Genomic DNA, 26,741 nt, shown 5'->3' on the forward strand with positions numbered 1-26,741 from the left:
TACAAACTTGTTGGATGCATTTACTGTTTGTTTTGGTTGTGTTTCAGATTATTTTGTACCTAATATAAATGAATGGTAAATAATGTATTGTGTCATTTGGCAATCACTTTTATTGTAAATAAGAGTAGAATATGTTTCTAAACACTTCTACATTAATGTGGATGCTACTATGATTACGGATAGTCCTGAATGAATCGTGAACAATTATGAGTTACAAAAGCACAAATATCATTCCCCAAAAATGCTAACCTCTCCTGTTATTGTAATCGTGAGAGGTTTGCATGTCTTGGGGGTATAATATTTGTGCGTCTTCATTTCAAATCCAAAGTGTTGGAGTACAGAGCCAAAACAACAATAATTACGGAGGACACTGTACCTGCCTGAAGTGTCCTTCTATCTCCTACCTAGGGACTTGATCAAGTGGATTTTGAAGACTGAAAGACTGCATGTAACCCATAAACCTCTGATGCTCTTCACTTCAATGAGGAGATAATGTTTTAAGGAGAAGCTGAAACAGAAATTCTGTATCATCCTGTCCCAAGTACATATGATATGGCATGTTTGGTAGAGCCTCTGCTAAAAACAAAATGGATGTTCCCATCTCCTCTTGTCAAAAAGGAATTTTCCTTACTGGTCCCCAGCTGCTTTTTGGTCATGAAAGAAAGCAGATCTCAAGTAACGATGAAGCAGATAAGAAGAATGAGTGTGAATGTAAGAAAGATTACAATAAAGTCTATATCTAAGCCAAGTTGTTTTACTTGAAAGAAACTAAAAGGATAAAAAAAGATCCTATCTACAAAGAACACTGACACAGAGATTACACACTAGAGTCAAAGGTGCAACAATATTTAATGAAAATATGTCATGGAGAAATGGCGGTAGGAACAGTAACCCCTCCATATTGCTGTTTGCCATCAATCTTGTACCAGCGTGTCCAAACATTGCAGGGTTCAAATAATCTTCATGAGCAGAACAGCGAGCATGGCTGGAATGATGGCTGTGGCCATAGATTTGCCTTTAGCTCAGTCGGGGATAATCATTCTCATAATCATAACTCCAGTTACAGCTACTTACATTACAATTAGTCTGTAATGGTTTCAAATAAATCTATTGTCAATTATAAACTGGGGAGCAATACTTTCCTCTCAATCATATTACAGCATGCCATGAATAATCTGCACTGCAAAACAAGTGACAGAGTGAAATGCTTCCTGTTACAATGTACCGAGGACTCTACTAACCTCCTAAGAACAAATTTCCCACTGGGCACAGATGTAATTTCAATGTCAAGTTTTGATTTAATTTTGGTTGAGTTGTCAACTAACGTCAATTCAACAAAACATTTCACCATGTCATTGAATTTAGGTTAAAAGTTGGGTGAAAAAATATGAAATTCCATTACATTAATGGCTTGTTGCAAATTCAATCAGTTTTCCATGTTGATGCAATGACATCATATTGAATTATTTTGTTGAAACGATGTGGAAATAATGTCGATTCAATCAGTTTTTTCCCAGTGGTTTATGAGCTCTCAAAATGTATCTATCTATTTATCTATCTATTGCTCTCGCTCTCTGTCTCTCACTTTCATTCCCTTCCATTGCGTTTCATTCCCTTCCATTCTCTTTACTCATCGAATCAACTGCTAATTGAGCTGATTCAATAAATTAGCAGATGCAATTGGGACATGGCTGGCATGTGATCTGGATAGGTTTGTACTATACAGAGCTGAGCTTCCTCTCCTTACACCTGGGCTGGTTCAAAATATACTGTCATTGTGTATGTGTCCCAAATGTCACCCTATTATTTTGGTCAGAGCCCTGGTCAAAGGTAGTGCACTAAAGAGAATAGGGTGTAATTTGGGACGCAAACACACTGTGTTTCAGTCAGCAGTCAGTGGCGTAAGTGCATGTTACTCTAGCAAGCTGTTTTATTCAAGTGCATTGGGATGTCTCTTGTGGTATTTATAGGATCACATCTCAAAGCCGTTGTGTACTTCCTGTTGTCACGCACTGATCAGTTTCACCTGTCTTTGTGCTTGTCTCCACCCCCTTCCAGGTGTCGCCCATCTTCCCCCATTATCCCCTGTGTATTTATACCTGTGTTCTCTGTTTGTCTGTTGCCAGTTTGTTTTGTTTCGTCAAGCCTACCAGCGGTTTTCACCTCTGCACCTGTCTCTCATTTGTTTCTGTTTTTACCGGTTTTGACCTTTCTGCCTGCCTTGACCCTGAGCCTGCCTTACCTCCCCGGAGCACTTCGATGGAGACTCGGGCACCTGTCGGGCGTTTCTTGCTCTGTGTTCCCTCGTTATGGAGCTGCAGCCTTCCTCCTTCCCCTCGGACCGCTCTAAGATAGCGTACCTCATCACGCTGATGTCCGGGAGGGCCCTCGTCTGGGCTACGGACATTTGGGAACAACAGTCGACCATATGCTTTAGTCTGGAGGGATTCGTGGCGGAGGTGAAAAAGGTTTGAGCCTCCGGAGTCTGGGAGAGAGACTGCCCGGAAGCTACTCCAGCTTCGGCAGGACTCCATCATGTGGCAGACTATGTAGTGGATTTCCACACGCTAGCAATGGAGGGTGCCTGGAACCCGGAAGCGCTGTTCGACACGTTCCTGCACGGATTATCGGAGGAAGTAAAGGACGAGCTGGCAGCCCGGGAACTACCGACGGATCTCTACTCACTCATCACCTTGACCATCCGGATCGGCGGTAAAATACGGGAACGTAGGAGGGAGAAGAGGTCTGATAGCGCTCCCAATCGCTCACTCAAGGATCCCACCTTGCATCTGATGAACTCCGGAAGTTCCCGGCATCTACGTCCCCGAGAGGATCCGAGCTTACCCGAGTTCCTCCAACAGCCTCCGAAGACTGCCGATTCACCTCTTCCCGAGCCAATCCAGGGCTAGGTTGTCTCCAGCCGACCGCGTCCGCACACTTGACACCCGGAGTTGTCTGTATTGCGGTACTGCCGGTCATTTTGTGTCTACCTGTCCCTTCAAGAGACCTAGCTCATTCGTTGGAGTGAGCACTTTGGTGGGTCTTAATAATTGTTATTCTCCCCTTACTTGCCCCCCTCTCCATGCCATCCTGCTATGGGGAGACCAGTCCAAGTCTCTCCAGGTACTCATCGACTCGGGGGCCGATGTAAGTCTCATGGACGTTACCCTGGTGTCTGAGCTGGGCATCCCCACTCAACCCCTCTCCATTCCCATGGATGTTAGAGCGCTGGACGGGTGCTCTATATGCCGGGTCACCCACCATACCACCCCCATCAACCTACGAGTGGCAGGGAACCACAGCAAGACGATCCAATTACTGCTAGTTGGGTCTCTGCGGGTTCCTATGGTATTGAGATTCTCTTGGGTCCAGCGACACAATCCCTCTATTGACTGGGCTACTGGTGCCATCGTGGGCTGGAGCCCGTTCTGCCACACTCATTGCATTAAGTCAGCTCTGCCTGCCCCAGGACGTCTTCCTGGAGGCATGGAAATTGCCCCTGACCTCTCCGCCAGTCAAGTGGGCTACCAGGACCACTGGGAGTGATTCATTAAGGCCCGGGTCACTTTGCTTCCGCAGCACCGACTGGTATCCAAAAAGGACATGCCAGATGTTTGGCGCGCCGCAATAGCCCCGCGGCTAAACCCCTGGAAGCCGGGACCTCCTTCGACCTCGGGGCAGGGGATTCCAGTACCTGGTTGACTGGGATGGTTATGGCCCAGAGGAGAGGTGCTGGGTCTCCGCTAGGGACATCCTGGACCCAGTCCTCATCTGAGTCCCAACGCCGGCACCCCACTCAACCAGATATGTGCCCAGGTAGGACGCCAGGTGGCATCCCTAGGGGGGGGGGGGGGTACTGTCACACCCTGATCTGTTTCACCTGTCTTTGTGTTCGTCTCCACCCCCCTCCAGGTGTCGCCTATCTTCCCCATTATCCCCTTTGTATTTATACCTGTGTTCTGTTTGTCTGTTGCCAGTTCGTTTTTTTTCGTCAAGCCTACCAGCATTTTTCCCTCTGCTCCTGCCCCTCGTTTGTTCCTGTTTTGACATTTCTGCCCGCCCTGAGCCTTCCTGCCATCCTGTACCTTTGCCCCACTACTCTGGATTATCGACCCCTGCCTGCCTTGATGTTTGCCTGCCCCTGTTGCTGTAATAAACAGTGTTACTTCGATACAGTCTGCATTTGGGTCTTACCTTAAACGTGATACTTGTACCCCCCTGGTTGGACATTAGCCTCCCTCCTGTAAGGCAGGTGGTGAGGGAGATTCTTAAAATGGTATTGTTTGCATTGTCAAACTAATTTCAGGACTATCTTAATGACATTATCAAAAAGCCTGGTAAAAAGTAGCCAAATCCCTAGGCAAGAGGGAGCTGAACGAGACTAGGTACGACCGTAACTTGGCCTTATTGTATGCACTTGAATTCTGTCTCTGGTGTTCAGTTCATGAGATCACGGTCCAATCAGCAGAGACTATCAGATAAATGAGACTAACCTCAATAACGTGTTACCTTGACTTCATGGTTTTAATTACCTCCATAACAAATCATTGCACCCCTATAACAAAATCATCGTTGTTGGGCACAACGAAAAGAGACGTTGGGCACCACCAAGCATCATGTATAATTTGATACTGCTTAACTTACTGAAACTGGATGATAAGAGCTTAATGGGTATTTTATTATCATTTATCCCACGAAAAGAACCAATGTATGTCACGTCTCCCAAGTCGAGGTTAAATATATAATGGAACGGGCATGAAATATCAAAACAATTCAAAAAGCATAACTAATGCTGTAAGAGAGAGCATTAGTTATGAATTCAAAGGTAGGATGGGTCTGACTGGGTCACTCTAAAGAACTCACCAGACGCTTAATCTTTTATCACTCTGAGGAAAGTTGGACAAAATCTGACATGGTCTACATCCTATATTCCCTACATAGTGCACATGTTTTGACCAGATCCCTAGCTGCCCTGGTCTAAAGTAGTGCACTATATAGCGAATAGGGTGTAATTTGGGACACACACACACAACCCATGCTGTCCAAAGCCCATTGCTTCATGTGTTGAAGTCACTATAGAGCTGGACAGAACACAATCTGTCATGCGAACATTATCTAATTAAATTCAATAAACCTAAGATGGGCCCAACTATTTCACACACAGTCAAGATACTTTCTTGTGTTTTTACCTATACCTCAAACACATTCATTAAACTGCAACATTTATTCAGCATTCCACCGTCTCTATCACCTTCCCTTGCCACCTTCATCACCTACCATAAGGTTTATCAAGGTGCAACGGAAGGTGATTGAGAAGGTGGAATGCTGAATGTCATTATAAAAGGTGAACCAACTAGTCTACATTGAATTTTTTATATTTCATTAAATGCACTGAATCATGAATAAGCTATCAATTTCCATAATCAACAGAACACATCTCCCTGGGGAATGCTATATAGCAGCCTCGATACATTGCATTCCTTTCAATTGGATCAATTGGTGATTTAGTAAGCAAGGGTAGACTGGCCATCTGGTATTGCGGACATTTTTTGGGGTGCAAAATTATCATTATTTAGTAAATAATAGGGGCCTCAATTTGGATAAAAAAAGGGACAGTGTGGAGGTCTTGAGGAAATAAATAGGCTTGTTTGGGGGCTTTGAGGAAAGAAATGGGCCAGTTTGGGGGCCTTGAGGAAAGAAATGGGCCAGTTTGGGGGCCTTGAGGAAATAAATGTGCTGGTGTGGGGGCCTTGAGGAAAAAAATGGGCCAGTTTGGGGTCCTTGAGGAAATACATAGGTTGGTGTGGGGGCCTCAAGGAAAGAAATGGGCCGATTTGTTAGAAATCCCAGGGTCGATTTCTGGTCCCAGTCCTCCCCTGTCAGTAAGGTATTGAACCCCATGGTGATCAACTGGATACAAACCAAGTATGATGAAAATATGCAGTTAAAACAGTTATACACCTTCATTACAACATTCATTTTACTGTCTCACCTGCAGCTTAGCGTTTTTCATCATGAATCTTGTTCTGGAGGCAGCTCTGCAGAGTGGTCACTAGCTGGCACAGCCATAAAGTCATAAAATCTCATTTTAACCCTAACCTTAACCACACTGCTAACCTTAATGTCTAACCTTAAATTAAGACACATTTTGACTTTGCAGCTGGTCTATCTAAGGGGAAATAGCTCACTTCTGCTCCAGGACAAGACTCATTACAATAAATGTCAACCTGCTTATTAACTCATGTGTCCAGTTTTACTTTTAGACCACACAACTTCATACTGTTAAATACTTGTGAGGACAAAAAGTGTATACTAATGATAGCCTATCCACTAACAATGTCATTTTTCCTTGAATGCAAATTATTCCTTGAATGCATGGTTGTCAAAAAAGACTAATGAGCGTTTGAGTCTCTCTGGAAATGAGAAGGGTTTGCCCAAATAATTTGATATGCTCATATAATATATATAATATTAGGTGTGTGTGTGTGTGTATATGTGTGATTTACTAGGTCCAAATCAAAATTTGGTGCGCGCTTTTTCCCGCCGTTAATGGTCAGGATGACCGTTTCACACCTTAAATTAGTCAACATAATTTACATTAAACATACTCAGACAACATCGACAAAAATGATCTAAACACACCATTCGACAAACATCTCCTAGGACACGGGCTGCATTTTATTCGGATAGCCTACTGAAAGGTAACATCACGCATTCCAACAGATTGTCTAATGGCAATGGGCTATAGCGCGCAGGCATCCTTTTACATGATTTAGGTCGAGACGTTGACTCATGATACCTGTTAACCTCATAGGCTTTGACACCGGAGCAGATATGGTAGGCTATATAAAAAGGTATTCAACCGAGCACCTTACCTTTCCCTTTCGTTTCCTTCGCCATCCCAACCTATGTGTCTCTACTGCTACCAAGGTAGGTGCGGAGTCATTGGGGTGTCATTTTGTCAGATAGTTTTAACCGAGTGGGCGCTCACTCCTTCGTCCCCGCACCTTGACGCCAGCCAGACAGAGGATAGGTAGCCCTGAGGCAGTGAGGCTTTGCGCTTTTTGTCTCGTCTTGAATTCTGCAGCTGAGCTCTTCTGGTTCATCGGTGACAAGACCCACATCCAGCGGATCTGCCTCTTGTACGAAACACACTTTCAGTATTTGTATCTGTGCAGACTTCGTTACTGCCCTCCCCTCCACTACTGCCATATCACTACAACTGTTTCAAGAACCAGTGTTAGACTGCCTCCAGTGGCTTGCCGGTGTCCGGTGTATGAGGCTCTGCCTCCTGCACAGTTGGGATTCCAAGCAAAAAGAAATGAGTCCACAGTGAAACAGTGACGCAAACTGAATTACATGGGATGCATTCCTAACCATTGATGTGAGGTCTAGAAACAAATATAGCCATATTGGAAAATGACACATATCTACAAAATCTCACTTCTGCCTACTTAATTAGGTCGTTACAACTTTATGATTGTAGAGTAAAATAATAAAGATAAGATAACCTATAAGCCTATAAACAACAGACTGTGGCTAATGTTTCAGTATTTTGATCCATAAGTAGGCTGCATTAAGCAGACATGACAAATAGCTTGACAAAGACTCTTTATTGACCTTAAAGACATGATGATGATAATGACTGTCTCCGAGCCACAGATGGGGGCCTAAAGGGCAAGGACTGACTCTCACCTTGTCATGACTCTTGCTTTATTTCTTACAGCCTTGGCTCCTACACAATGTTAGGTCAGAGACCCAGCTATAAAACATACTGAAACCAGAGTTCAACAGCATAGCAGCACAGCACATTCCTCATGGTCCTCAGACGGCTCACATCACATGTTAGGCTTTGTGCGGAGTGGACTGTTGCTTTTGAGAGAAACTGTTATTAGCCACATGGATCAGATGCATGCATTAATGGTCAGCATTATGATGATGGTGGATGTAGGTTGATTCCCAAATGGCACCCTATTCACTAAAAAGTGCACTATAGTGTGCACCGTAGTGCAATTTTGTCCTAGTCTGGTCAAAAGTAGTGCACTATAAAGGCAAAGGGTGCCATTTCGGACACTGTCAAACTGATATTAGATACATGGATAATCAGAAAAGTTAATAGATAAGTTAATGGATGCATTACCATTAGGGATGTAGCCTATTGTATGTGAAGTGTAGAAATACATTACAGGGGAGTAAGGCTGGCTGGCTTGCTTCAGACATTCAGTGCCTAATCTATGATGTTTTATAGATTTCCCTGCTCTGACATTGTCAAACAGCTTGGGCTAACAGCATACCACCCTGCATACCACTGCTGACTTGCTTCTGAAGCTAAGCAGGGTTGGTCCTGGTCAGTCCCTGGATGGGAGACCAGATGGATGGGAGACCAGATGCTGCTGGAAGTGGTGTTGGAGGGCCAGTAGGAGGCACTCTTTCCTCTGGTCTAAAAAATATCCCAATGCCCCAGGGCAGTGATTGGGGACACTGCCCTGTGTAGGGTGCCGTCTTTCGGATGGGACGTTAAACAGGTGTCCTGACTCTCTGAGGTCATTAAAGATCCCATGGCACTTATCGTAAGAGTAGGGGTGTTAACCCCGGTGTCCTGGCTAAATTCCCAATCTGGCCCTCAAACCATCATGGTCACCTAATAATCCCCAGTTTACAATTGGCTCATTCATCCCCCTCCTCTCCCCTGTAACTATTCCCCAGGTCGTTGCTGCAAATGAGAATGTGTTCTCAGTCAACTTACCTGGTAAAATAACGGTAAAATAAATAAATAAATAAATAAAAACTCTCACAACAAGCTGTCATATATATCAAATAATATGCTATATTGCAACCTGGTCTCAGAGCATTATGTATTATTGTGTATGGAAATCCGAACACTCCATTTAGTTATGATATGTTACGTTTCATATGGTATGTATTCATTTGTGGATGTCCAATACACATTTCGTATGATATGTTGCGAATTACAATTCGTATTATATGTTCCAAATTTGAAAAACGTACAATATGTTATGATTTTGCTAAATGTATGATACAGTATGTGTCACGTCCTGACCATAGAGAGCCTTTCTTTTCTATGGTGGAGTAGGTCAGGGCGTGACTGGGAGGTGTTCTAGTTTATTATTTCTATGTGGGGTTCTAGGTTTGTTGTTGATTTGTATGATTCCCAATTAGAGGCAGCTGGTAATCGTTGTCTCTAATTGGGGATCATATTTAAGTAGTGTTTGTTCCCACCTGTGTTTGTGGGATATTGAATTTTGAATTTTGAGTTAGTGTATGTAGCACCTCTGTAGTCACGGTTCGTTGTTTGTTTCTTGTTTTGTTTTATAGTTTCACTTTAATAAATTATGTGGAACTGTAATCACGCTGCGCGTTGGTCCTTCTCTACAAACGAACGTGACAGAATATTCCACCACAACGGGACCAAGCAGCGTGCCCGGGAAGAGAAGGTATCCTGGGCTTGGGAGGAAATTATGGATGGAGACGAAAGTGTGAACCAGTGACAACATGGGAGGAGGTAGAGAAGTGGTCGGTCGTCCCAGGGAGAGTGTCAGAGCCCGCCTGGGAGTCAATGGAACAGTGCGAGGAGGTATACCGGAGAATGGAGTTGGCGAGGACGTACCGGACTGGGGAGGCGCACTGGAGGTCTGATGCGTGGGACCGGCAAAGCAGGCGTTTGGAGGAGCGTGTTAACAGTCCGGTGCAATCTGTGCCGGTCCCACGCTTCAGGCCTCCAGTGTGCCTCCCCAGTCCGGTATGTCATGTACCTGTTCCTCGCACTCGCTCAGATGTACGCCTCCACAGCCCAGTAAGTCCTGTGCTAGCTCCTCGCACTCGCCATGCGAAGTGTGTCATTGTTCCGGTACAATTTGTGCCGGCTCTACGCACCAGGTCTCCAGTGCGCTTCCACAGCCCAGTGCGTCCTGTGCTAGCTTCTAGCACTTGCCGTGTGAGGTGTGTCATCGAACCGGTACCATTGATGCAGGCTATACGCACCAGGTCTCCGGTGCGCCTTCACAGCCCAGTACGTCCTGTTCCTTCTCCTCGCACTCGCCCGGAAGTGTGTCACCAGTCCGGTGCCACCTGTACCGGCCCCACGCATCAGGCCTCCAGTGTTCCTCCCTAGTCCAGTACGTCCTGTGCCTCCTCCCCGCACCCGCCCTGAAGTGCGTGTCACCAGTCCGGTGCCTCCTGTACCGGCCCCACGCATCAGGCCTCCAGTGCTCCTCCCCAGTCCGGTATGTCCTGTGCCTGCTCCTCGCGCTCGCCCTGAGGTGCGTGTCACCAGTCCAGTACCATCAGTGCCGGCCCCACGCACCAGGCTTCCTGCGACAATCCCCAGTCCAGAGCTTCTTGCGACAATTCCCAGTCCAGCGCTTCCGGCGACAGTTTCCAGTCCAGAGCTTCCGGTGACGTTTCACAGTCCGGAACCTCCTGAGACGGCCCACAGTCCGGAACCTCCTGAAACGGTCCACAGTCCGGAACCTCCTGAGACGGTCCACAGTCCGGAACCTCCTGAGACGGTCCACAGTCCGGAACCTCCTGAGAAGGTCCACAGTCCGGAACCTCCTGAGACGGTCCACAGTCCGGAACCTCCTGAGACGGTCCACAGTCCGGAACCTCCTGAAACGGTCCACAGTCCGGAACCTCCTGAGACGGTCCACAGTCCGGAACCTCCTGAGACGGTCCACAGTCCGGAACCTCCTGAGACGGTCCACAGTCCGGAACCTCCTGAGACGGTCCACAGTCCGGAACCTCCTGAGACGGTCCACAGTCCGGAACCTCCTGAGACGGTCCACAGTCCGGAACCTCCTGAGACGGTCCACAGTCCGGAACCTCCTGAGACGGTCCACAGTCCGGAACCTCCTGAGACGGTCCACAGTCCGGAACCTCCTGAGACAGTCCACTGTCCGGAACCTCCTGCGACGGTCCACGGTCCAGAACCTCCAGCTCCAGTGCAGGAGCCTTCCTCTGTGCCTATTATATAGGTCCTGGATGACAGGAAGTTTGGCCCCAGTGATGTACTGGGCTTTACGCACTACCCTTTGTAGCGCCTTACGGTCAGATGCCAAGCAGTTGCCATACCAGGCGGTGATGCAACCGGTCAGGATGCTATCAATAGTGCCGCTGTAAAACTTTTTAAGGATCTGGGGACCCATGACAAATCTTTTCAGTCTCCTGAGGGGGAATATGTTTTGTCGTGCCCTCTTCACAACTGTCTTGGTGTGTTTGGACCATGATAGTTTGTTGGTGATGTGGACACCAAGGAACTTGAAACTCTCGACCCGCTCCACGACAACCCCTTCAATGTTAATGGGGGCCTGTTCGGCCCGCCTTTTCCTGTAGTCTTTGATCAGCTCCTTTGTCTTGCTCACATTGAGGGAGAGGTTGTTGTCCTGGCACCACAGTTCTCTGACCTCCTCCCTATAGGCTGTCTCATAGTTGTCAGTGATCAGGCCTACCACTGTTGTGTAGTCAGCAAACTTAATGATGGTGTTGGAGTCGTGTTTGGCCATGCAGTCGTGGGTGAACAGGGAGTACAGGAGGGGACTAAGTACACATCCCTGAGGGGCCGAAGTGTTGAGGATCAGCACGGCAGATGTGTTGTTGCCTACCCTTACCACCTGGGGGTGGCCCGTCATGAAGTCCAAGATCCAGTTGCGGAGGGAGGTGTTTAGTCCCAGGATCCTTAGCTTAGTGATGAGCTTCGTTGGCACTATGGTGTTGAAAGCTGAGCTGTAGTCAATGAACAGCATTCTCACATAGGTGTTCCTTTTGTCCAGGTGGGAAAGGGCAGTGTGGAGTGCGATTGAGATTGCGTCATCTATGGATCTGTTGAGGCGGTATGCGAATTGGAGTGGGTCTAGGGCAGGTATTCCCAAACTGGGAATATGCACAATGCCTTCGGGGGTACGCCAAATAAAAATGTGATTCACATTATTTATTTATTTTTCTGTTTAAATATAAAAAAATCTTCACATTTTCAAACAGTCCATTTATATTTTCCAAAGGTAGCTATACATTTGGGTGAGGTTTTTTTCTCGCCTGAGTAGCATTGTTTTACAAAAATACAATTTAACCATCTAGTGTTCTGCGAAATAACAACACAATGTCAAATACAGGTAGCCTAGTCAAATAATTAACATCCAATCACATTAACCGTTACTCTCTCGCGGGAATTCCACTAACGGTCCGTATGTAGCCAATTGTAACTGCTGCTCATTCCGTTTGCCCGGGTCCATAGAGACACATACCAGCTCTACAGGAAGTACTGATACTACCAGCAGTACTACACCTGCACCTGTCGACGACACACGTTGTTCTGCTTCCACGAGCACATCCAATGCTAGCATCAGTAATTCTACATTTGTTGTTAGCCCAGCTAGCATGGACATTGACAGTTGTGAATCTGATGCAGCCGAAGAGCTCCTGCCCCCTTACACGGAAAAGCATCAAATGACAGACAGGGACGTTGGACCATCGAAGAGGCGCAAATATGATAAGAACTACATTGATTTGGGGTTCACTTATATTGGGAGTAGTGTCTTTCCTCAGCCACAGTGTGTTATAGGTGCAAAAATACTCTCACAACTCAATGAAACCTTCACTCTTGTGCAGACATTTAGAAACAAAACATTGCAATTTGAAAAATAAGCCACAGGAGTTTTTGGAACGAGAATTAAGACGACTTTCGAATAGTAAGACATGTATAAAAACAATATACCATTAATAAGAAGGGGCTAGAAGCGTCTTATATGGTGAGCTACCGAGTGGCTAGGACAGGCAAGCCCCATACTATTGTGGAGGACTAAATTATTCCTGCTGCCGCGGATATGGCTGGGACAATGCTGTAGGAAATGGTCCAAAAAACTATACAGACAATGACTTCATCAAATAACACGCATCAGTGACATGGCAGGAGATGTCTTGAAACAATTACTGCTTCGCATACAAGCCAGTGAATTCTATGCGTTACAGCTGGATGAGTCAACAGACGTGGCGAGCCTGGCACAGCTCCTGGTATATGTCCGTTACGTTTATGGGGGGTCAATTAAGGAAGACATCCTCTTCTGCAAACCACTGGAAACTAGGACAACAGGAGAGGATATTTTATAGTACTGGACAGCTTTGTGACATCAAATGAACTTTGGTAGTCAAGATGTGTTGGTATCTGAACTGATGGCGCAAAAGCCATGACATGGAGACATAGTGGAGTGGAATATGTTCCAGGATTCTTCAGATGGCATTGCGGAGTACACCACATCAGTCACTGGCTTAATCAATAAGTGCATCGATGACGTCGTCCCCACAGTGACTGTACATACCTAGTCCAACCAGACGCCATGGATTACAGGCAACATCCGCACTGAGCTAAAGGGTAGAGCTGCCACTTTCAAGGAGCGGGACTCTAACCTGGATGCTTATAAGAAATCCCGCTATACCCTCCAACGAACCATGAAACAGGCAAAGCGTCAGGATTAAGATTGAATCGTACTACACCGGCTCTGACGCTCGTCGGATGTGGCAGGGCTTGCCACGGACTACAAAGGGAAGCACAGCCGCGAGCTGCCCAGTGACACAAGCCTACCAGATTAGTTAAATTACTTCTATGCTCGCTTCGAGGCAAGCAACACTGAAGTATACATGAGAGCACCAGCTGTTCCGGATGACTGTGTGATCATGCTCTCAGTAGCCGATGTGAGTAAGACCTTTAAACAGGTCAACATTCACAAGGCCGCAGGGCCAGATGGATTGCCAGGACGTGTACTCCGCAGCATGCACTGACCAACTGGCAGGTGCCTAGTTAAAAAAAAAAAAAAAAAGTGTCTTCACTGACATTTTCAACCTGTCCCTGAACGAGTCTGTAATACCAACAAGTTTCAAGCAGATCACCATAGTCCCTGTGCTCAAGAACACCAAGGTAACCTGCCTAAATGACTACCAATCTGTAGCACTCACATCTGTAGCCATGAAGTGCTTTGAAAGGCTGGTCATGGCTCACATCAACACCATTATCCCAGAAACCCTAGACTCACTCCAATTTTCTCACTCACTCTCTATTGCACTAGACACTGCCCTTTCCCACGTAGACAAAAGGAACACCTACGTGAGAATTCTGTTCATTGACTACAGCTCAGCGTTCAACACCATAGTGCCCTCAAAGCTCATCACTAAGCTAAGGACCCTGGGACTAAACACCTCCCTCTGCAACTGGATCCTGGACTTCCTGATGGGCCGCACCCAGGTGGTAAGGGTAGGTAACAACACATCTGCCACGCTGATCCTCAACACTTGGGCCTCTCAGCGGTGCGTGCTCAGTCCCGTCCTGTACTCCCATGACTGCATGGCCAAGCACGACTCCAACACCATCATCAAGTTTGCCGACGACACAACAGTGGTAGGCCTGATTACCGACAACGAGGAGACAGCCTATAGGGAGGTCAGAGACCTGGCAGTGTGGTACCAGAATAACAACCTCTCCCTCAACGTGATCAAGACAAAGGAGATGATCTTGGGCTACAGGAAAAGGAGGGCCGAGCACACCCCCATTCTCATCAACAGTGCTGTAGTGGAGCAGGTTGAGAGCTTCAAGTTCCTTTGTCCACATCAACAACAAACTATCATGGTTCAAACACACCAAGACAGTCGTGAAGAGGGCACGACAATACCTATTCCCCCTCAGGAGACTGAAAAGATTTGTCATGGGTCCTCAGATTCTCAAAAAGTTCTACAGCTGCACCATTGAGAACATCCTGACTGGTTGCATCACTGCCTGGCATGGCAACTGCTTGGCCTCCGACCACAAGGCACAACAGAGGGTAGTGCGTATGGCCCAGTACATCACCGGGCCCCAGCTTCCTGCCATCCAGGACATCTATACCAGGCGGTGTCAGAGGAAGGCCCGAAAAATTGCTACCGCACAGCAAGCGGTATCGGAGCGCCGAGTCTAGGTCCAAAAGGCTTCTTAACAGCTTCTACCCAAAGCTATAAGACTCATGAACAGCTACCCGGACTATTTGCGTTCTCCCCCCCCCCCCCCCCCCCCCTACACACACACACATGTGCCCCCACACATTGAATCTGTACCGGTAACCCCTGTATATAGCTTCACTACTTTTATTTTATTGTTGCTCTTTTATTATTTTCTTCTTTTACTTCAGTTTATTTTTGTAAATACTTTTTTTTAACACTTATCTTTCTTAACTGCATTGTTGGTTCAGGGCTTGTAAGTAAGCATTTCACTGTAAGGTGAATTGTATTCGGTGCATGTGGCAAATACATTTTAATTTGATTTGAAATGAGTGTCTTGGATTTACATACATAATAATACGAAGTGTTCTGAGACCAGATTTGTCTATTAATTTAGATCACTGTCATATCATCAAATCAAATCTATTATTTTAGACCACTTTGAATAGGCTGAAACTGACACCTGCTGTCTGTATGTGAAACGCCCATTTAGATAAACATACTACAGTTTTTTTCATTCGCTAACAAGCGTCAGTCAATACCACTTTTTCAAAACTCTTCACACAGTCTGCATTACCAACATGCATCTTGGCCAAACAGTTAATCTCACCTCCAAAACTCACTCAAACCACCAAAACACTTCATACATGTCTCAAAATAAGCTCGTTCGACCAGAACACTGGCAACAATTCTCACTCAGAAAACGTACATTGTCACTCATAACACACTGACCTAAAAACACTAACAGGGAGCTTTACATAAAATAACTTTTCTTTGAAGTTTGAATGATTTTTCAGATGAATCAGTATTTCATTATAGAATAAGAATAACACATTTTCACTTAATTGACTGTACTAAAGTATATGTAACAAGAATGAATCAGAAATGCAGCAATTTGCTTCAACAGGCTGTATTTTTTCTATATCTTTGCATATAGTAATTTACTTGTGAAAAATAAAAAGTTGAAACCAAAAACAAATTCAGGGCTGCAATAATAATTACCAAAAAACATCATCAACATGTATAGTATAATCACTCATAGTGTACAGTACTGTGAGGGTTCTAGTTCTCATCAACATGTATAGTATAATCACTCATAGTGTACAGTACTGTGAGGGTTCTAGTTCTCCCTCGCTCCTGCATTTGGCCACAAGTTCTCATCAAAATCACATCTTATGTCTTCTCTGGCGATACATCTTGGAAAGTATCCTCTGGAATGTCTAATCCAACCCTGGCAGTCTTCAGGAGAAGTGTCTCCACACCTCGCATTCATGGCATCCAGTAAGGACATCTGGTCATGTGGATGGTGGTCATAAACCTTCCACCTCCACGCAGAGACAGACTCCTCTATGGAGTTTAGGACGGGGGAGTACGGAGGCAGGAACAGTACTGACATCCTGGAATGTGCAGCAAACCAGTCTGCAGCAGAGTGGTGGAACTCCACATTATCCCACACAACAACGAAGGTAGGGGTGTTTCTTGCCCCTCTCTCCTCCGCTGGCACAAGTCGATTGTGCAGGTCATCCAGAAAATAACTGAGCCTCTCTGTATTGTAGGGACCAATGAATGTTTTGTGTAACAGCAAACCATCACTGGACAGTGCTGCACACATTGTGATGTTAGCTCCTCTCTGGCCTGGGACATCCACGGTTGCTCTCTGTCCAATCACATTTCTTCCCCCGCGGCGTGTTTTTGCCAGGTTGAATCCAACTTCATCCATAAAAATGAATGTATGTACATTTTGACTGGCTTCCTCGCCATTACTCTCTAAAATCCAGTAAATCCAGTTTTACAGTACTTTACATTATGCATAGCTGTGTATGTACCCTGTTTGGTTATTGAACAGACATCTTACCTGGATATATTGATACCGGAGTTCTTTCACAGGTTCACCGTTTCTCTGAAAGGGTTCAGTGTACAACTGCTTCATCCTTATTTTATGTTACTCTGGGACTCTGGCAATTGTCGTTGTGCTGACCGTATTCACATTCTCAAAAGTGATATTGTCTGCCAGCACTCTGTCCCGAATTTTCCATAGTTTTATTGCATTGTTGCCAATTACCATGTCAACAATTGCAATTTCCTGCGCATCTGATAATATTCTGCCTCTCCTTCCTGTGGTAGACAACCTTTGGATCCTACTGAAAAACACAAAACAATCAATATATGTCAAAATCTCAGGACATGTAAAAATGTGAACATACTCTATTGTACTGTAATACGTACTTCAATTATCATTGAAGGATGCACATCTCACCTGTTGTTTTACCGGAAAATTCGTACTATTGATGCAACTGTTGAACGCTGCAGATTTGGTTGCACCCTTAAACCAGCTTCTCTCAAAGAGAGACCATGGTTTACAACATGGTCAATAATTGTGGCCCTTATCTCATCAGAGACCACCACTCTTGGTCTTCCTCTCCTTTGTCCTCCACGCATTCTCCCTCTCCCTGCCACTCTTCTCTCCCCACCAAACTGTCTTCCTCTCCTTTGTCCTCCACACATTCTCCCTCTCCCTGCCACTCTTCTCTCCCCACCAAACTGTCTTCCTCTCCTTTGTCCTCCACACATTCTCCCTCTCCCTGCCACTCTTCTCTCCCCACCAAGCTGTCTTCCTCTCCTTTGTCCTCCACACATTCTCCCTCTCCCTGCCACTCTTCTCTCCCCACCAAGCTGTCTTCCTCTCCTTGTCCTCCACGCATTCTCCCTCTCCCTGCCACTCTTCTCTCCCCACCAAGCTGTCTTCCTCTCCTTGTCCTCCACGCATTCTCCCTCTCCCTGCCACTCTTCTCTCCCCACCAAGCTGTCTTCCTCTCCTTTGTCCTCCACACATTCTCCCTCTCCCTGCCACTCTTCTCTCCCCACCAAGCTGTCTTCCTCTCCTTGTCCTCCACGCATTCTCCCTCTCCCTGCCACTCTTCTCTCCCCACCAAGCTGTCTTCCTCTCCTTGTCCTCCACGCATTCTCCCTCTCCCTGCCACTCTTCTCTCCCCACCAAGCTGTCTTCCTCTCCTTTGTCCTCCACGCATTCTCCCTCTCCCTGCCACTCTTCTCTCCCCACCAAGCTGTCTTCCTCTCCTTTGTCCTCCACGCATTCTCCCTCTCCCTGCCACTCTTCTCTCCCCACCAAGCTGTCTTCCTCTCCTTTGTCCTCCACGCATTCTCCCTCTCCCTGCCACTCTTCTCTCCCCACCAAGCTGTCTTCCTCTCCTTGTCCTCCACGCATTCTCCCTCTCCCTGCCACTCTTCTCTCCCCACCAAGCTGTCTTCCTCTCCTTGTCCTCCACGCATTCTCCCTCTCCCTGCCACTCTTCTCTCCCCACCAAGCTGTCTTCCTCTCCTTTGTCCTCCACACATTCTCCCTCTCCCTGCCACTCTTCTCTCCCCACCAAGCTGTCTTCCTCTCCTTTGTCCTCCACACATTCTCCCTCTCCCTGCCACTCTTCTCTCCCCACCAAGCTGTCTTCCTCTCCTTTGTCCTCCACACATTCTCCCTCTCCCTGCCACTCTTCTCTCCCCACCAAGCTGTCTTCCTCTCCTTTGTCCTCCACACATTCTCCCTCTCCCTGCCACTCTTCTCTCCCCACCAAGCTGTCTTCCTCTCCTTTGTCCTCCACGCATTCTCCCTCTCCCTGCCACTCTTCTCTCCCCACCAAGCTGTCTTCCTCTCCTTTGTCCTCCACACATTCTCCCTCTCCCTGCCACTCTTCTCTCCCCACCAAGCTGTCTTCCTCTCCTTTGTCCTCCACACATTCTCCCTCTCCCTGCCACTCTTCTCTCCCCACCAAGCTGTCTTCCTCTCCTTTGTCCTCCACACATTCTCCCTCTCCCTGCCACTCTTCTCTCCCCACCAAGCTGTCTTCCTCTCCTTTGTCCTCCACACATTCTCCCTCTCCCTGCCACTCTTCTCTCCCCACCAAGCTGTCTTCCTCTCCTTTGTCCTCCACGCATTCTCCCTCTCCCTGCCACTCTTCTCTCCCCACCAAGCTGTCTTCCTCTCCTTTGTCCTCCACGCATTCTCCCTCTCCCTGCCACTCTTCTCTCCCCACCAAGCTGTCTTCCTCTCCTTTGTCCTCCACACATTCTCCCTCTCCCTGCCACTCTTCTCTCCCCACCAAGCTGTCTTCCTCTCCTTTGTCCTCCACACATTCTCCCTCTCCCTGCCACTCTTCTCTCCCCACCAAGCTGTCTTCCTCTCCTTTGTCCTCCACACATTCTCCCTCTCCCTGCCACTCTTCTCTCCCCACCAAGCTGTCTTCCTCTCCTTTGTCCTCCACACATTCTCCCTCTCCCTGCCACTCTTCTCTCCCCACCAAGCTGTCTTCCTCTCCTTTGTCCTCCACGCATTCTCCCTCTCCCTGCCACTCTTCTTTCCCCACCAACCTGTCTTCCTTGATCCATGTTTCCAAACTAAATCATTCCAAAGCTTTCTTCTTTTGTCTGTTTGGTAAGGAGACTAAAAACAGGACACTTGGGTATGCTTTCAGCTGAAATTGCAATCAGCTGTGTTCGGAATGATAAAATATGTTCTATATGTTTCAATCTGGTTACTGCAGAAATGCACGACATTTGCCATCATTCTGTTTTGAATGTGTTTTCAACAGTTTTGGCATTTGAAAATATGTGCTGCACATATATAGTTTTGCAGGTGGTGGAGTATGAATGAGAACAGAGTTCATGGATTTCAGAGAGAATGTGGTCATTGAATGCATTATGTGTGAAAGCAATTGAAAAATGTTCAGTTTGGTCCACATACACTTCTGTTTCACTGACTGTGTGAAGAGTTTTGACAATGTGACTTCAGTTTAAACCAATACATGTTAGCAATTGAAAAAAAAAAACTGTAATATCATATTAATCCCTATATATAGAAATCATATTACCAAAGGTCACCCATGTTCCCGACCCAAGCCCTTTCAACAGAAAACAAGATAGTGTACTATAACACGAAAAATACTACATTCCCAAATCTGAAAAACTCATTGTAGATTCCCAACTGAATACAACCTGAAAAAATCATTGTAGATTCCCAACCTGAAAAACTCATTGTAGATTCTCAACCTGAATACAACCTGAAAAACTCATTGTAGATTCTCAACCTGAATACAACCTGAAAAACTCATTGTAGATTCTCAACCTGAATACAACCTGAAAAACTCATTGTAGATTCCCAACTGAATACAACCTGAAAAAATCTCTGTAGATTCCCAACAGAATAGAACCTGAAAAAATCATTGTAGATTCCCAATTGAATAGAACCTGAAAAACTAATAGTAAAGTCCCAACTTGAACCATCTACCAAACGCAGTGGGAAACATGGGAGAACAGTGATTGTATGTTGTTGTGCACAGCGGTGCAACAATAGATATACAGTTATACCCTAGTTCTATCCTCTAGCTAACACATGACCACACAACAGGTCATAACCTGGGATCAGAGCAGCACCAGCATCACTCTATCTGCAGCTCTGCACCCTGATGCCTTCGAATGACTATCAATGGAGCCAAATGCCTGAGACTGAGCCATCTCCCTCCAATCTGTGTACCGGCCACAGCCACGCTATATTACCCAACCCCATGAGGGCCCAGGCTATTTGTACCAGTCAGAATGACCAATGACAAAATACTTCTGGCCCAAGACACTGTATTGAGATTCTAGCAGGAGAGAGTGAAAGGAAACAGCCTGCAGGTCCAGGAAGACAGCGAGATAGATAGAATTTATTACGCCCATTGGCCTCACTAATTAAATTTAGGTAGAATAAGTTTATTCTTTAGAAACAATCTCATCCCAAGCCACTAAGGGCAGTGTGCCAAGTGTACAGCAGGCTCTGCTTTGAGACATGACATCCCCCCAACTCATCTTTCCCCACTACTATGACAGATGATACAGCATGGGTTGTTCATAAAAAAACTGTTTATTCAAAAACAAATATAAATACATGGTTTAAATTCTTTATCAACCACATTAAGCATTTTGAAAACAAGCACACAATATTTTTCCAAAGTAAACAAACAAAAAGCAAACAGACAGAGAATCAGTAGGAAGGCAAAGGCTGGTGGGGGATGGATGTTTATCACGTTACGCTTGATGGTTTCCATCAAGGCTGAAAATGCCTTTGGGTATTTCACACTTAACAGTTTCCCGTGTGTTTCAAGAATGGTCCACCACCCAAAGAACATCCAGCCAACATGGCACAACTGTGGGAAGCATTGGAGTCAGCATGGTCCAGCATCCCTGTGGAAAGCTTGACACCTTGTAGAGTCCATGCCCTGACGATTTGAGGCTGTTCTGAGGGTAAAAGGGGGTGAAACTCGAAGCACCAGATCTCAGCACTCAGAACCAATTGTCTTTCTACACTACTGGATTTGTCCCATTTATGTACCAGTCTGTTATAAGAGACATGGGGTTGTTCCAGAGTGAAGGTCAGTGGGTTCTAGCAGAAAAGAAGCCAAGAGATGTGCAGATTGTCTATAAACAACAATGAACGTTGCACTTCAAGTCTGAAATAAATTAATTTAACCTTTTAACCATCCACACAGACTTAGCTTTCAATACATCGTCAAATTCTAACCATGCCTTATGACAAAGCAAGGATAAGGGTTTCATATTTGATAGCTAGCTCTGACTGCCACTGCTTTAAGATTACCCACAGCCTTGTATTGAGGGGGAAACAAGGGTATTTCTCTCTCGTTGCTGATGCAGAGATTTTATAGGTCAGACTATATGATGACGTCAGGGAGATCACAGCCCAGGGAGGGCACATAATGTACGGATCAATTTCTCAACTGGAGCAGCTGCACTCCTCTCCCATATCCACACCCAGAGCATGGATCTAACTACCACAATCTCTTCCGTAGCTGTTCAGAGAAGGAGAATATCACTGCTTCTGTAAATAGGTAAATATGTCCATATGGATACTATAGAGAGAAAAATGATCTCACTTGGCTAAAGATCATATTAAATTTTCTAAGAATTGTGAAATGTGCCAGCCATCAGCTGAACTGTCCCCGAGGGACACCTAAAATGATTCTATCCAACCTGAATGGACATATTGCCTCAAAATGAGTCACTGTGTGTTCCACATAGTTCATATTATGACTAGTCAATATTCATGGTCACATGAATTCTGTCTTTGACAAGGATAATTATGCTGGCTAACATACTGTAGGGACAGGCCATTCTCACCATTAGAACACTCCTGTATATGGGAGGCTGTAGTTCAAATTGATAATGCATCTCATTTTAAAAATATGTTTTCATACTAATATCATTAAAGTTCTCAAGTGAATCACCCGATACCTAATTTTGACAAAATAAAACAACCTTTAAGTATTGTCCCAGAAAAAAAGTTATGACGAAATAAACTTTGGGCATCAGTATAAAACAGTCTGCCATGAATGTGCCATAAAACATCACATGAATAAAATGCATCAAAGCACACAAAACCAATTTCATTATGTTCTGTGTTATGTGTAAACAGATCAGAATAGATCATAAACAGATCTTGTTGTTCTGTTTGTTAATTGTGTTGAAAATACATTTCTGTGTTGAGTCTGTGTTGGCTGTCTGGGGCGGGAGGTGATACATTCAAAACCTAGGTATCAACAGACAGCATCCAGCACAATGACAATGAAAAATAATTAGAAATGAGCCACCCTGACTCTCACAGACAAACAATATGCTTTTCAATTTCAGGTATTCTGCAATTCAAAAACTCCTATTATAATGCTGCAATGGCTCCTAGATTCCAATCTGTGTAGAGCTCTGGGAAGAAACAGAACTGTGAGAGTGAGACATGTGTACGTGCATAAGCCTGTATATATTCAGACACCCACACAAAACACAGTTGGCGGAGAGAATTGTGTCTGATTCAGAGTGAGCTAATTCACTCAGTCACTCTCTGTCCCCTGTCAGTCAGCTCCTCTAGGGGCCAACTCCACAGTCACTCTCTGTCCCCTGTCACAGTCAGCTCCTCTAGGGGCCAACTCCACAGTCACTCTCTGTCCCCTGTCACAGTCAGCTCCTCTAGGGGCCAACACAACAGTCACTCTCTGTCCCCTGTCACAGTCAGCTCCTCTAGGGGCCAACACAACAGTCACTCTCTGTCCCCTGTCACAGTCAGCTCCTCTAGGGGCCAACTCCACAGTCACTCTCTGTCCCCTGTCACAGTCAGCTCCTCTAGGGGCCAACACAACAGTCACTCTCTGTCCCCTGTCACAGTCAGCTCCTCTAGGGGCCAACTCAACAGTCACTCTCTGTCCCCTGTCACAGTCAGCTCCTCTAGGGGCCAACACAACAGTCACTCTCTGTCCCCTGTCACAGTCAGCTCCTCTAGGGGCCAACTCAACAGTCACTCTCTGTCCCCTGTCACAGTCAGCTCCTCTAGGGGCCAACTCAACATCTGGATGTGTCTCTCTCCTCCTTCACAGCTGCTTTCAAGTCTCTCTCCACGGCCTGAGAACATCCGCTCAGGCCGCTCCTTCATCCAACGTGCACTCATGATATATGCACTCTCATTGAATTTAAAATGTGTAATTTGGCTAACAGAGTATTTGGTGCATGCCATGGGAAGTGAAGCACACAATTTCAATGACTGCAATTTGCTATCCGGATTTCCTATTAACCAATGAATCGCGCCCTTGGCTTGCTTACCCCCTATTGTTAATTCCCCCAAACAATTCATTTACTTCCATGTTTCAATGTGGAAACGGAAAGGGTGAGTAATCCTCTGGGAGAGGTTTATTTATGGAAAGAGGGGAGACATAATCTTCTAATCCCCTGTAATGTAGTAATATTCTCTCTAAACTTATCAAAACCAACTTTCCCAGTGGAATTCACCCATCCCTCTGTAAGAACAACAGAAAGGAACCTGCCAAATAGGAATAATCTGCATTGCTTTAGTTCCATTCTATTCTGAATATTGTCACATCAATGCAGTCAGGATGTTTTCCTGACTGTGGAATTTGCACTTTTTTGACTATTCTGTTGGTCCTGAATTGAAATATCCACCTACGCAGTACACCTAACTAACTCGCCCAATGTCTGTGAATAGGAAGAGGATCTATTGGATGTCTAACGATGAAACTGAAGCAGGAGGCGACGTGATTGGCTGAAGGAACTCGGAGGTGAAGACAGCCTCTGCGTACTCCTCACAGACGTCCTGGAACTCTGCTGCTACGTCAGCCAGGGCCTCGGACATAAGCTCCTCTGACAGACTGGGAGCAGAAGGAGAATTAGAGAAAGAAACATGTCAGGAGTCCCTGAACCAAACTAAAAGATAAAGTTGTATATAAAGCTGAAAAGCCATTCTGCTTACCAAAAAAACCCATGTAACAAAATACAAGTTTGTTCTTGCTTAGTCTTTCAAATCAGACAGAGGGAGGGAGCACACATCAGGGACCTCACCACACACTGACTGGTATGGGCAGCTTATTACCAACATCTGACAGATAGACAGGTTACTCTGATGAGTGAGAATAGCAGGCTAATTGACATGGCATTACCCCCCATCTTTCCCTTGATACTGGAGTAATTGGACTGGTCCCTCTGAAACAACCTCCCTCCCCCAACAAATGAAGAATAGTTCAGATGCATAGCTCAAGAGGATGGCATATGATTGTCATCTCTCTCTCTCCTGTCATCGCTCTCTCATGTCATTGCTCTCATCTCTCTCTCTCTAAAAGTAACGAGGCAACAATAATAGTTGTCCCTCGGCTGGCAGGGCTGATTTTCTTCGCTCACTTTTTTTGCAGCAATTCACACTCCCTCACACGTATGTGGTGAGAGGAGAGAGGCATCTCCAAATGCCAGACCTGAGTATCTCTCCTTTGGTAACGTTAAGAAAAATTGCCAGATAATTCAATTATATCTGCTTCTCTTTAAAATGCCTGAATATAATGTGTTTCTGATCTATCACACTCTAATGCATGCAGTATACTCATAGAGACAAGTGGGATTCTCTGCATTGCACCAACTTAAGAATTATTTTAAATATGCAAATGTGTGGGTGGGCTAGAATAACAACTGTGAACACCAGAGACCAGATCCTGTAGCGCAGTATGCTAAACCATGCAGACACACGCACCCCACAACTAGTCAAACACTGGGCCTAATGTTTGAATAAGCAAAGAGCACAATGTTTGTGGAAGAGTTGTGTAGCCAGGTGAATAATCCATCCTCCTACACACAGTGTCATTCATAACTGGCTGGCAAATCTGACAAATCTGTCGAGATGGCTCAGGGGACAACAAACCCAAGCAGCAAAACGTACATTTGAGAAAGTGAAACATTGAAAAGTACTATAGTTGTGCCTGTACTGCTAGGCTGCATCCCAAATGGAACTAGTAAAACTGTACCCATAGGTCCCTGATCAAAAGTAGTGCCGTTTCACCTGTCTGCAATGGCCCAGGGGTTGAAGCTGCCCACAGCCTCGTGGGCTACCAGGCGGAGGTAGGCTTCGTGGTCCTGTCTGTATTGCTGAATATTCCTCTGCATGCTGGCTGGCACAGAGAGCCGCGTCCCGTCTCCCCACCTCTCCCCTGGGGCTGGGAAGGTGCTGCTGCCGCCAGGTTGACCTGGGGAGACCTCCTCCCTGATGCTGCCCTCAAACAGGACACTGTGGCTGTAGAGAGATGGAGAGACAGACAGGGTGTTCAGACTGGAGAGAGAGAGAGAGACAGACAGGGTTTTCAGACTGGAGAGAGAGAGAGAGAGAGAGACAGAGTATGCTCAGGATGTAGAAAGACAGAAACAGACAGACAGACAGGATGCTCAGGCTGAATACCAGACTGATGGCGCTTCACACCGTCTTTTCATTACATTGTCCTCCTCTCCATTCAGTCTGATTCAATTGGGTACATCTGTCAATGGAAGTGGAATAGCAGCAGCCTGGAATAGAACTGCTATTCATCGAGGTAGGGGCCGGAGCCAATTGCCATATTGAGAGGCGCCCGAGTCAATTGGAAGAGGAAGGAGGCCCTTGGTAACCGAATAACCTCTTCATAGAGTCATGCCCTCACTGTGGTCCCGAAGAGGCACACACCCAGAGAGGAGGTTGAGAGGGGTGTGATGCTACATCCTAAGGTCTGTGTGCTCCACTCACATCCCTCACCCCCACACTTCCCTGAGGGGCTCAGGTGGGCAATGTCAAGGCCAGGGTTGTAATATTTTTTTCTGTGAGCAAATCAGTCCAGCTCTGGCAACAGCACTCTGGCTGTTACTATATTTAGAGACAGATGCAGCAGTTCCACGAGCAAAATGTCTCTATAATGTTCTCCCCACACACCAACCCAGGCCCAGTCCAGTCCCATCCCTGGCTGTTTGCTCCTGCTGTTCTTGGTGTCTGCACAACATGAGGCCAGGCTGTGGGCACACAGACACACAGGGAGAAGTGCCAGGGTGGGTAATTCACTGCTAGCCCAACCAATTCGCTTCATCCCTGGACTACACACAGGGCCCATTTATGCTCTTGGGTCATTTAAGGGTCACTGTGGCGATCATTTCCCTTTTTCCCTGCTGCAAGGTTTCCTTTATGTCCACGAAAAAAAGAATAACACATTTAGATGAAAAGCAGTGTGAAGGCTCCCAGGCATTATGTGCAACTCTAAGAGTGTGGGAATGAGGGCACCAGCCTGCCGGCACAGCCAGGAAACACAAATTCAAGTGGCAGCACATTTTCACGAAAGAGAAGATTAATTCTGCATATTTATCATTGAGTGATTTTCACCTTGGTGGGTATAAGAGCATGGTAAGACGATGTGAATGTT

At 46.0% G+C, this 26,741-nt stretch overlaps 2 protein-coding genes across 8 annotated transcripts in view; both read right to left on the minus strand.

Annotated features, from left to right (window-relative positions):
• Positions 1-7,299, minus strand: part of LOC129831988 (membrane-associated phosphatidylinositol transfer protein 3-like) — a 142,548-nt gene extending 135,249 nt beyond the window's left edge. For all 3 annotated transcript variants that reach the window (XM_055895679.1, XM_055895678.1, XM_055895682.1), the window contains exon 1: positions 6,876-7,299. In XM_055895679.1, coding sequence (XP_055751654.1) covers positions 6,876-6,900 — 25 coding nt within the window. In that variant the 5' untranslated portion in view covers positions 6,901-7,299. The remainder of the gene's footprint in view (positions 1-6,875) is intronic.
• Positions 7,300-20,871: 13,572 nt separating this feature from the next.
• Positions 20,872-26,741, minus strand: part of kiaa0753 (KIAA0753 ortholog) — a 30,724-nt gene continuing 24,854 nt past the window's right edge. For all 5 annotated transcript variants that reach the window (XM_055895686.1, XM_055895685.1, XM_055895684.1 and 2 more), the window contains exons 16-17: positions 25,367-25,597; positions 20,872-24,191 (exon numbers count right to left, since the gene is read on the minus strand). In XM_055895686.1, coding sequence (XP_055751661.1) covers positions 24,038-24,191; positions 25,367-25,597 — 385 coding nt within the window. In that variant the 3' untranslated portion in view covers positions 20,872-24,037. The remainder of the gene's footprint in view (positions 24,192-25,366; positions 25,598-26,741) is intronic.

Source organism: Salvelinus fontinalis, chromosome 33 (assembly GCF_029448725.1).
Source record: "Salvelinus fontinalis isolate EN_2023a chromosome 33, ASM2944872v1, whole genome shotgun sequence".
Taxonomy (NCBI): domain Eukaryota; kingdom Metazoa; phylum Chordata; class Actinopteri; order Salmoniformes; family Salmonidae; genus Salvelinus; species Salvelinus fontinalis.